At 37.9% G+C, this 12,343-nt stretch overlaps 1 protein-coding gene across 5 annotated transcripts in view; it reads right to left on the reverse strand.

The window, feature by feature from the left end:
• NIPBL (NIPBL, cohesin loading factor) overlaps nucleotides 1-12,343 on the reverse strand; it is a 283,352-nt gene that overhangs the window by 34,538 nt on the left and 236,471 nt on the right. For all 5 annotated transcript variants that reach the window (XM_019517953.1, XM_019517951.1, XM_019517950.1 and 2 more), the window contains 11 exons: nucleotides 10,854-10,992; nucleotides 10,536-10,618; nucleotides 9,575-9,707; nucleotides 8,150-8,293; nucleotides 6,135-6,224; nucleotides 4,952-5,166; nucleotides 4,739-4,841; nucleotides 3,698-3,796; nucleotides 3,443-3,589; nucleotides 1,853-1,987; nucleotides 579-677 (listed from right to left, as the gene is read on the reverse strand). In XM_019517953.1, coding sequence (XP_019373498.1) covers nucleotides 579-677; nucleotides 1,853-1,987; nucleotides 3,443-3,589; nucleotides 3,698-3,796; nucleotides 4,739-4,841; nucleotides 4,952-5,166; nucleotides 6,135-6,224; nucleotides 8,150-8,293; nucleotides 9,575-9,707; nucleotides 10,536-10,618; nucleotides 10,854-10,992 — 1,387 coding nt within the window. The remainder of the gene's footprint in view (nucleotides 1-578; nucleotides 678-1,852; nucleotides 1,988-3,442; nucleotides 3,590-3,697; nucleotides 3,797-4,738; nucleotides 4,842-4,951; nucleotides 5,167-6,134; nucleotides 6,225-8,149; nucleotides 8,294-9,574; nucleotides 9,708-10,535; nucleotides 10,619-10,853; nucleotides 10,993-12,343) is intronic.

Below are 12,343 nucleotides of genomic sequence, written 5' to 3' on the forward strand. Positions count from 1 at the left end.
AACATTAATAAAAATTTGAATAGAAAGGCAATTAAATTATCACAATACAGAATACAATTTAAAGTAGAACAAAGACTTTTCTTTTTTCTATTTTACTAAAATTATCCCAATTACAAGATATCAGGACATTTGAATTGAAAACTATATTTCAACTATATTTCAATTCAAATATATAAACTATAGTAGCATTTATCATAGTACAGGTGCTTCCAAAATCTATATGTTGAAGAACAACTTTTCCTGCATCTGAACTATCCATTGAATTCGAAAGGTAACTATCATATCAAACTCAGGCTAAAGCTAAGTATTGGAACAAGATTTTTGTTAAGCTTACATGAATATACTTTATTAAATTAAAATATAATGTGAGACCCATTTTCACTGCCAACAAACCGATGAGTACTTTTCTCTAGAAGCCTTTCTTGTCAGATGCAACAGCAATTGTTACTAAAAATACAAGATTTTAAAACTGTCACATTTTTCAGTGACTTGATTATAATTGAAATTTATTTTAAAAACCTGTTACAAAATCCTAATGAAGTGATGCATGTGCCTCAATTCAAATATGTAAGGCATACCACATCAGTGATGTTTAATATTTTCCTGGTCATGGCTTCTTTGTCATTGTGTGGAGTTGGAGTAAACCAGAGCTTCTGGAATGTCTCATTCACCAGTTTCTGAAAAGAAAAAAGTTGTCACAGATATTTAACCTTTTGTTGATATACACTTAGGTCCATATTATTTTCTGGACATCCTGAATTACATGCCATTTTACATAGAACTATTTTAAGTTGGCTGAGGCCTTCTAGTAAGATGCTTACTAAGCAAGTGCTACCTTAAAAACTGAATTTCAGACTAGGCCTGTGTTATTAGAAATTTTCATACTGCATCTGAGATCACCTTGCCTGACAGGATGCTTGGATAAGTCATACATGAAGACTGGAAAGCCACACTACACAGAAATCAATACTGGAACCCCCTTGGTGAAAAATACAAAAATTCACCTATACAGAAAAGAAAGAACTAATTTATTCAACTAACTGCCCTTCTCATATGAAAGGATGTCACATGTTTCAGTGAAAATTCTTGCTTGTATTTGGTAGGAATTATTAAGTATTTTATAGGAGGATATGGTCGCAATCTCCATATTTAAGCTCGCTTAACACTGTTCGTACAGAATACTTTTGTAACCTTTGCACTTCCATTGATTGCATCAGGCCTTTAATATTTGGCCTGGGGATAATTATGCTGTAAAGACAAACACTGAAGTCAGCAAATGCCAGTTTTAGAGTTGTCCATCCAAACTAAATCCTATCCCATTATGCAAAAACATTGATAATCTAAAATTATATGATCACATACTGTTTTCATGAGAGTGTTGCTTTGTTCATTGTACAAAACAGATGAACAAAGAATAAAGAGCTAAGGTGGCAAAGAACATATGAGGGCAGTATTTCCTAACATTTCAATGTCTGACTCTGCAAATTAAATAATGACATTATATTTTTGCTGGTTATCGTATTTATTTCAATAAACACACATACAGAGACCTGGAACACAGATAATACTTTCAAATGGAAAAATTGTCTAAAATGCGTTTTATTTTTTAAACATTTTAATTTAAGGAAACATAGAGAGTAAGCAAACATAATATATGTCTGGCAGTAACCTAGCTAGCAAAACAATTTACTTTTGAAAGTTTTCCATTAAATTTCCAAAGCCAAAAAATCCCCACACTTATGTTAAAGGGCTCCAAATGCTTTTAAGGAAAAAGTTTTTTAACTTGTTATATATCAAAATAAGAAAAGGTAAAAAAATAAGTAACTTGGAGGGAAAAAAACACCTGCCCTACCTTAATGCCCTCTTCATCATTGACTCTTCGAATCATTTTCACACACATCTCTGTAATCTTGGGAAATGTTGGTTGTTCAATGCAGATGTCCCTTAAAATCTTTATGACTCTCTTTCTGACACTGATACCGGTATCCTGGTAAGAAACGAAAAACATGTTTGAAAAGACAGAAGTATAAATTAATAATAATTAAAATGTGGCAAGCTTGACTTGAAAATACAACAACTGCAGCATGGTTGGAGTCCTAAGAATAATGACATATTACTTCAAGCTACACTCTCCCTCAGGAGAGGGAATTTCCTCACTACTGAGAGCTAAAATCCCTTCAAAGCTTCATAAATTCTACACCCTAACAGAGATACCACTCACTCCCTTTTCTAGCCATCTTGTACAACAGCCAGTTGACACTGAAAAACACATCCCGTGTTGCAGTAAAGGAATACAATCAAGAGGTCACTACACATCTACACTGTAAATCACAATATTTTAGGTTACTTTCCAGAGACAATGTACCAAATATATCTGATTTAAGTTAGAACACAATATGATGCCAATAAATAATCATCTGACATTTTCCAATTTTAAAATCATTAGCATTGAAGTCTTTCCCTAAATGGAATAGAGGAAGCTCTTTTCTAGTCATCATGTAAATAAGGCAAAGGTAGTCAGATGGTATAGGCTACAACAGAACATAGATCACTCCTACTTCTAAATCTCTATTTCGCCAGCTTCAAAGTGCAACTCTTCAATGTCTAAAAGAACCCTACATAGATGAAATTCTCAGACCAGATGAAGATAATATTCATAAAAATAACTAAAAGAATAGAAATGATCCGACTTTTCAATTGAGGGAGTGTTCCCATCCTTTTTTACTTAGGTTTGCAGCTGGAAGACTCTCTTAAATTCCTGCCCGCTTCTCAACATTCATGTAACAGGTTTAGCAAGAGTACTTTTGCTCCCTCCAAAACTGCACTTGGTCAGGAGGCAGAAATATGGTTTTACAACTCAAGGCATTGCCCAAACTATCCATGGCTTTTTGTCTCCACTTACTGGATTTCTGCAATGAGATGTGGCATATTTGGGATGTGACTGAAGATTTCAAAAATTTCTAATACTGCAGAATGTAATAGCTTACAACTGTGTTTCTTACAGGGTGCACATTGGATTTGCATCTCAGAGACTAGCTTCTGACCAGTTCATTTTTAGGTATATTTAATGTGAATTTAATCAGCAAATATAATGTCTAGAAGGTTACTCCATGCCAGGTTACACCAGTATGCTGCCTCAACGTTGGCCATACCTCAGACTTCACAAGAAGGCTAAGCAATATTGACTGATGAACAGAACCTGACTGTGGCCTGATTACCTGATTATAAATGCTGTTATATATACTTGCATTTAATTACTCACTATAATCTGATAAAAAATAAAGTGTTGTATTTTACAAAGTTGGCCTGATGAACATGATTTTTTGTTTACGATTCTCAACAGATATCATAAAAGATAATTTGCTCAGGAACTAAGATATTTTGCAATAGAATTATAGATAGAAAATGTGTTTATAATAAACTGATTTTAGAAGTGACCTACCAGTATTCGCTCAATCAGCATGTCATAATACTGTTCAGCAAGCTGAGGGCGACAGAGCACAAACCGGCCAAGCAACTCCACAGCTGCTTCTCGTACACTAGTGGAATTATCCATTAACCGTCCATGAACACCTCGCTGCATATCCAGCTAAAAGGAATGAAGTAGAAGAGAAGCGTAAAGCAAGAAAAACACAGAATCTCTTTTAAGCATGAATAAAAGTAAGTATATACATTACAGGTAGTTTCCTTTTTTTACCCTGGCTAGAATGCTGGGGTCTACAGCAACAACCTCAGACAAACACTTCATGGCTTTTGTTCGAACAGCAATTGCATTTTCACCAAGTACACGTAGAATCTAATAAGAAAACAAAAATTACATTTTAGTTCCTTTTTGAAAGTAGTGGCCAATCTTAAATGCAAATAAAAATGTAGCAGGGTAATATGAATAATTCAAAGTAATATGAGAAAAATTGTCTATCAAAAATCTAATACAATCTTTCTAAGAGCAAGGGGGTGCATGCAAGTGATGCTTTCCCAGCTCTGATGTTTAAGCCTGAATTCTCCCTCACTGCGATATGCAATAACCAGAAGATTGGTTTATATGGGTCCACCCCTTCACTTTAAGCTCTGATTTTCCTATCCACATACAGTTTTCACTGCAGTTCTTGCCTCCAAGACAGGAGAGCAGGATTGTGCATCTCAAATTTAAGGGTGCTCTGTAAGTGGATCTAAGAAAAGTAAAGTCATCTATCTAAAGCATTACCTGGGGTCTAAACACGTCACCAGGTTAATAAGTCGGTGCCAGTGTTTGTTAATCACAGCCATAAAGCAGGAACATTGAAGTCATCTTGTAAAACAATGACCGCCAGCATGACAACATCATGCAATGCAGACAAATGATCAAGCTAGTTTCTGTTTTCAACTTGGAATTTAAACAGCTGTACAAATGATCCATTCAGATATATTTATGAGGTAATTAAGCATGCATCTTCAATAAAATTGTGAAAAGTTTCAGCATTTTGTAGTTTTTTATTATGTTCATCTAATTTGATAAGCTTTTGTATATGCACAAAGAAAACAATATATTATGTACAATATGGTATATGTGAAATTCATGCAGGAGAACAAAAAACAAACACTTATGGTATCTAAAAAGAATATGAAAGCATGTGGTGTTATCATGGCCTATTAAATACCTGTGCTCAAAAATGAACAGATATTGCACACTACCCCATAAGTGTTTGGAATCAGGAAACCAACTGTATTTCACTGTATTAAGACTTCTGGCACAGTTTACCTGTGTCAAATAAATATCGAAGCTCTGGGCAAACGGCCTCATAGAGGCCAAGTAGCGAACAATCAAGCAAGCATCTTCATAGTCCACAGTATCAGAATTCATCCTGAAACAAAGTTAACAAATTCTTGAGATTTACTTATTAAGAAAGAAGAACACATGCAAGTCAAATTTACAATTAACAAATAAATAAAACCAAGAATTGCTGAAACTTACTTTAATGTACTGAATTGAGATGGTGCAGTTTTAATGATGGTACGAAGAAATTTTTTACGACTTTCTGCTCTGTGCATTATTTGTCCTGTTGCCTCAACATCCTTGGCATGGTGAGTTCCTTCAGATGCTTCATCATCCTTCTGAGATTTCATTGCTTTCTCTGTCTCCATTGTTGTGTCACGGAACCACTGTGCTATATAAAACTTCCTGGAAAACTGGAGAGGTGCAACAAAGTGGCCAGGGAAAAATGAACAAAAGGGGGATTATTAACTGTTCTGTTCCAGGGTGAAAGGAAGTTATGTTGAACCTAGGCATATATCAGCTCTGGGTTGAATACTATTCAACACTTTCTTTTATGACTTTGAAGACAAAAAAGAAACATGTTAAATAATTTATATTGAAGTCTGCATGGCATTCCTGAATGATTTCTTAATACAGTCTAGGTCAGTGGTGCCCAACCTTTTCAGCCTGTGGGCTGGATGAGCAGTGCCCAGTCTGTCCACAGGGAGGATCCAGTCCATGGGCCCAATCCAGCATGTAGGGTCCAGCAGGATCCAGGCCAGGACCCAATGCAACCACACAGGAACAGCCTGAGGGGGGGCCACTTCCAAGTGGCTGCATCAAGCTCCAGGCAGGCTGTTTCTGTGTGGGTGCATCACGCCCCAGCTCATCTGTTTCCACGTAGCTGCTTCAGGCCCCAAGTTGGTCCAGCTGGACGCAATCCCTTTGCATGAGGCAGGCTTGGCCAGGGCCAATCCAGCTGCATAGGACTAGGAAATTTGGCAGTGGGAGGTGGGGGGAATTGACAGTGTGAACTGCAACCATTTCCCCACCACCACATTTCTGGACCTGTGGGGATACCTGGATTACATAGTTCCATGGCCTGAAACTGATCCACAGGCTGAGGGTTGAGCACCCCTGGTCTACATGAATCAGCTACCACATTAGCTGGATACTGAAGGTAATGAAAACAAGTTCTTGATCAACGTAAAATTGAAATATTTCAGGCCAACTCTACTCTAAGTACTAGGATGGATATCTGGTAGTATAGGTCTAAGAGTTCCACTTAGGAGTGGGTGGTGTGTAACCACAGCAGGCTTGTTTCAGAAACAAGTGACTTAATAAATTACCTTTTGATTAAGTGATATTTATATATATTTAACTCTAGAAAACTGAAATTTACCACTAATGATGCATCTGTCTCTGTGTTTTCATCCAAATAATCCAGCAATGCCTTTTGCAGTTGTTGGATCTCATCCTCTCCTCCTGAAACCTGTAATAAATATGTAATCATGACAGAATATTTCAGAGCTGAAAATATAACTATAAAATCAACACACAAATGCATACAAACCCATTAAAATAATATACAAGTGCATACTTTTGTTGGTTATTCAAAAAATGCAAGTAATTACAAAAGTCTTAACACATGGTTTAATCAAGGAAGTTTATATTCAACATTACATGCGTTGTTCACAGACACTGTAGACAATTTTGGGAACTGCACTTCAAAAAAAAAAACATGGACAAATCAGACCGAGCAACAAAGGTGAAAAAATTTTAGGAAATGGGACTTAAAAGGAAAGGCTGAAAAAACAGGATTATTTAGCCTGCAGAACAAAAGGTTGAGTGAAGATCATAACAGTCTTCAAATATGTGAAGGGTGTTTATACAGAGGATGGCAATAAACTATTCTCTGTAGCTGTAGGGGACAGGACAAGGAAAAATGTTCTTAAATTATACGAAAATTCAGATTGGATATTAAGAAGAAATTTCTCACTATGAGGGCTGTTAAACATTAGAAAAGACTACCTAGAGAGGATGTGGAATCCCCAACCTCAAAATTTTAACAAAAGGTTAGACAAACAATGGTTTAGGACAAGGGTGCTCAATGCTTGCCCTCACTCCGCCAACCCACAGTTCCAGAATTTGTCAACAAGGGAATGGTGGCAATTAACACTGTCACCACTACCCCTCTGCCAAATTTCAAACCTTCATATAGCAGGATTACGCCCTGTGCCAGGATCAGACTCCACTTGCACTTGTTCCCGCTACACACACAAGATAGTGCCCATGGATCAAATCAGGTCTGCAGACCATCCTGATGCTGTTCATCTGGCCCATCGGGCAAAAAGGTTGGGCACCACTGGTCTAGGAGGATTCATGCAGGGATTATCCTGCTTTAAGCAGGGGGCTGGACTAAAAGATGGATCTAAAAGGCCATCAAACCTTGGGCTAAGTCCTGCCCATAGGTTTCTACAGCCCTCTTTTTAAAGCTGAACCACTAGACAGCCTGAAGGCCAAATAAAGAAAAGGTGGCTCAGTGAGAGGGATTCTGCTCTGAGTTCTGGTCCTGAAAGGGGATAAATGTTCTTCATTCTCAAGAATTTCCAAAGAATCTAAAGGTGTTTAATGTCTTCATTCATTCTCCCATGAAGTTAAAAATCAATTTCAGACTGCTGTTCCCCAAGTTTGGGAGTGAAATTGGCATTACTTGTCAATTAGAATGGCAACTTTTAACCATGAACAGGTCCAGGTAGAAAAAGATATAAATCCTTCCACATTTTAAAGACAGCCTATCTCTATATTTTGAGAATATTCTTGCAATCTGTACTGATAGCTGCTGCCTCCCTCACAAAACTGGATGTACTTCGGATCAGTAACATCTATAGGCACATCTAAATCAACAGTTCCAAACAAGTCCTATGAGTGCGGAGAAATATAAGACTTGAACCTACAACTATTAGTTTCATTATCTAAAATCTAAGGAGTGTCATCAACTCACTGAACAGATTACTCTTTTTGTGTAGTCAAACAAGTCTACTAGTTAATGACTAGTCATTTTTGCACCATTTTTATACTTTTTAGGTAAAAACAATGGGCTGAATTCTATTTTTTGCAAGCATTAGCCTTTCAAGAAAAGTGTTCAGTAGCTCCAATCCACTCAACACAGTCATTCCTGGTTTCACAGATATAACTGCAGGCCTAACATGGCCAACAAAACTTTTACTACTAAAGATAATATATGAGGTTGAAAGAAGCCAGCTGAAACTCAAGTCTCAACTGAGTTTGTCTTTGAAAGGTAATAAAACAGATTCCCCAAATGCCACTTCATGTTACCACAGCACGTTAGTCTTTTTAATGCAACCACTTCACTATTATTATGCAGGCACCAAATCACACTGCATCTCATAATACCTGTTTCAAGATTCGGGCAATGGATCCTTGATCCATTTTGCTAGAGACTGCATCCTTCCTTAATCTTGCAGCTACAGTCCCAAGATAATCGAGTGATGCCACCCGCAAAGCCATTTCTGTAGACTTGTTACTGAATTGATGAACCTAGTAAAAACATGATAAAATGTTATCCACTTATTTGTGTTTGTGTGTGTGTTACTTGATCTTACTTGAATATTAAAATAATAACACGGAGTGCATAAGTTATTTAATTTACAATAGCCACATACACAATATTTTAATATCTTTTTCTTTTTCATTGGGCCCTTCCCTGAACCTATTTCAGAGATGTTATTGAAAATTTTGATTGAACTATTTATCCTACATAGAATAATATGATACTTAATGCATGCTTATCCTGCACCAGTCAAACATACTTTATGCATGACATACACCAGTGAAATATAAATCCAGTTAAGTTAACCTGGAACACATCTATACATATACAATATCTGTGGTACTGTCCAGGAACAGACCTATAAACTGCTTTAGTCCTCAAATACCATAGTGTAACCCATGAAATTCACACATTACACATCCATTAATACACTGAATTTCTTTACTATAAATCATAGCATTCTCCAAGTTAACGTATGATACTTATTAGAAGACTAAACTACAGAATAATCCGTTTTGGTGTTTGGTACTGAACTATCAGCTATGGGGAAAAAACCAATGTGAACAGCTACAGCAATCAGGATGGTTTTGTCCAACATTAATTTTTGCAGGTTTTCAATGCATGAAATACTTCCATAGACAGAAGTAAGTGACATCCAGTGAGCAACATGGTGATCAATGAATTGTTTTTTCAATCACATCAATTTTCCAAACTAAATTTCAGTATCTGTATGCAAATTACCATATTTACCTGATTCCAAATACAGTTTTTTCCCCCACTTAACATGGAATTTTTCCCCACTTAACATGGAAATGAGTATGAGGTGGCAGAAGGACAAGCAGTTACTGTAGCTCTGGCTCTAGTCCTGCTCTGACCCAGTGTTGGGGAAGGAACTGCAACTGCTGCCTGCACCCCTAATACCTCTGCCTCACTGGCCCTCTGCAACTTCTGCTCTACTACCTGGCACCACTGCAGCAGGCCCACACCAAATTGCCACCACTGCTGCTACAGGGCCAGGCTGGGGCTAGAGCAAACATACTCTGTGCCCTGGGCAGCAGTGGGAACAGCCTCCTGGAGCAAGGGTAAACAAAGGTGGGGGAAGGACCTCACTGTTACAGAATATATTGACCTGGCTAAGCAGAAAGTTCATTATGCAACATGTACTATACACAAACATTCAAAGATGTGATCCTATCATGTAAGTCAAAATAACCAGTCTTCCTTTATGATGAAGAGAGCACTGTAATGATTTTGCAGTGGTTTCTTACCAACAGTCTTCCTAATAAGCTGAGGAGCAATTCAGCTGCTGGCCATTCTGGTTTGTTGACTGTAGAAAGAAGATCTTGAATAAAGTTCTCAAACAGTGGCCTGTAATCCTCCTCCCCTTGCTTACTACCACACCTGTTTAAAAGAAAGCAATTAAAATGTTATTTTAGCAATATATTTTATATTATGGTTTCATGATACAAAATATAAACATAGCTAATCAAAAAACAGTTTTCTATTATCCTGAAGAACAGAACAGAACTGAAATATCAATAGAAAGAATCATCCTCAACTAGGTAGGACAAGTGAAGATAGGCCTTCTTAATGTTCCACACCACATTAAAAAAGATGTATATTTACGGTCTGCACAGAAAGAATGGACATCAGATTCTGTAGTTCAGAGGTCAGCAACCCCCAGCACACATGCGAGCATGGCCCATGAGGCCATTTTCCTCGGTACACGTTGGGGCCGGGGCTGGGAGGCAGCAGCCATTTGCAGCCTCCCAGTTGCAGCCAGCCCTGGCCCTGGGTAGCTGCTGCCAGCCGGGCTGGGGGGCAGGGGCTTTGGACAAGGGGCTGCTTTTCCCCTGTGCTCAGCACCAGCTTGTAACCCACCCCCACTGCCAGCCTGGGCCCCGCATCGCTCCAGGCTCACCTGTCGGGGCTGCACTGCGGCAGCAGCAGCTGCAGCATCCCTGCTTGCCACACCAGACAGCGTTTGCTGCTGCTGCCTGCCTGGAGCTTGCATGCTGGAATTAATGAATTAAAGTAATGCAAATTCTACTTATAAGGAGAAAATTTCACAAACTATCTGATTACATCTTCATTTTTCTCTCTAAAAATTTCCTCTAAAATTTTGCCACTCTAAATGTCAACTTACAGTTTATAATGGGCACTGACAGCTAAGACTGCAATTACAAACCAAACGTAACTACACTCAGCTAAAAATATGATTCTACTCACTTCTTAAGAAAAATGGAAAGGAAGTTCTGGGCAGTTCTCATAGCTGTTTCGTAGGAGTTAGTTATAAGGACATCTTGATCCACCTAAAAACAAGCAAAATCAGTTTGTCTAACATACAATAACATGAAAGCATTACTTCCAAATCACCATTTTCAGTTCTGCAAGCAATTATGGAAGACAATACACGACTTGGTGGATAACTGTCAGAAAATATTACTTACACACACATATAATAATGAACTCACACATTTATGTATGCAAATACATGTACATATTCTTCTATGGAACAAGTTTGTATCTCTTTAAAAGGTGTCTTACTTTTTTGTTTGACTCCTCTTCTGAATTTGAATCTTTTTCTGCTGATGGTAGGTGCACAACGCATTGAATAAGTTGCAGAACAAGTGCAGTCACCATTTGAATATACATAGGCTCCCCATCAACATCACTACTGTTTAATCTGTTGATGAGAATAAACAGTGTACTCTTACTAATTCATGACTATCGTGTACGGTGCACATTGCAGACATTTTGAGCTGATAATTTTCATTATCACCATCATCATTATCTATTATTATTTTAATGCTCTTATATTTTTTATTCAGACATTGTAGAAGAAATACCCTATTTACTTGAATACAAGATAAGGTCTTTTTCCCCAGTCAGCAAGGGTGGGGGGAAAGCCCCTCGTCTTATATTCACAGACAAAGAAACTTCATTTAATACATTATCTATCATTAAACTACTGCAAAATGTACTCAGTAATGGAAGCCAACTATGAAGTTGACTAAATGCAGCCAACACTGAGCACATCTGTAAAGTCCATGCTGGGCAAACATACTGATAGAGCAGTGCATCTGAATAAGATAGACGGTAACATACACTGTGCTCAGTCCCCAACTCTTTTTTAAGTCCTAGTGAGCCATTACACTAAATATATTTTGACTTCCTCTTCACTCTCACAGCTCAGCTGCACCTTTCTTTCACATTTCCAATGATTCCTGTTTCTTCATTAGCCTTCAATGTTTGGCAAACTTCACCAAATGGGGACTCAAACAGCTCACCAAGAATCCCTCTGTCACCTCCTCTCATCCTGGTGCATATGATTTGTGTGGCCCTCCCCTCGATCACATGAGGCAGATCAGACTGCCCTGTACCTCATCTACCTATAAATTTTTGGAGGATTTCAGGAGTCAGGACAAGAACACCTGGTTCCAGTCATGTGTGGGTGGCTAATTAGTACACGGATCCTTCGGAGTATCTGGAATAAACACACACACTTAGCAATGCTGAGCTGTGGGATCCCTTGGCTTAAAACACTGTTGACTGCTGAGGCCCAGCTCAATAAATTATATGATAAACCATGAGCATTTTGGCTGTGGACTAATATCACGCATAGTTTGTATTACGTATAAGTACGTACAAAAGTGTTGCCTAGAAGTGTACTCATGGATTACTTATGCTAAAACTTGCAGTAGTTTCCAAAAAATTAAAATACATTAATTCCGGATGAACTAAGTCTATGGGTTCCTACCTATAGTAATATACAAATTACTACAGGCATATTTATTTCAAAATCAGTGTTTTCAAAATTTGCCCCTCACTTCCATGTACTCAAAGGAAGCAGGGCCTGATGAGAAGGGGATGCAGGGGGAAGACGCTGGAAAGGGGACAGAGGGGCAAACCCCACAAAAATTTATTTTCCATGCTGTAGCAGTGGGAGGGGGACAAGGTCAATACAACCTCTAATAATTAGATATTATACATGGAGAATTATAACACATTCATACATTTTCCATATATAGAATCAA

The sequence above is a fragment of the Gavialis gangeticus genome, unplaced genomic scaffold (genome assembly GCF_001723915.1).
Source record: "Gavialis gangeticus isolate Ggan-Ray unplaced genomic scaffold, GavGan_comp1, whole genome shotgun sequence".
NCBI lineage: Eukaryota > Metazoa > Chordata > Crocodylia > Gavialidae > Gavialis > Gavialis gangeticus.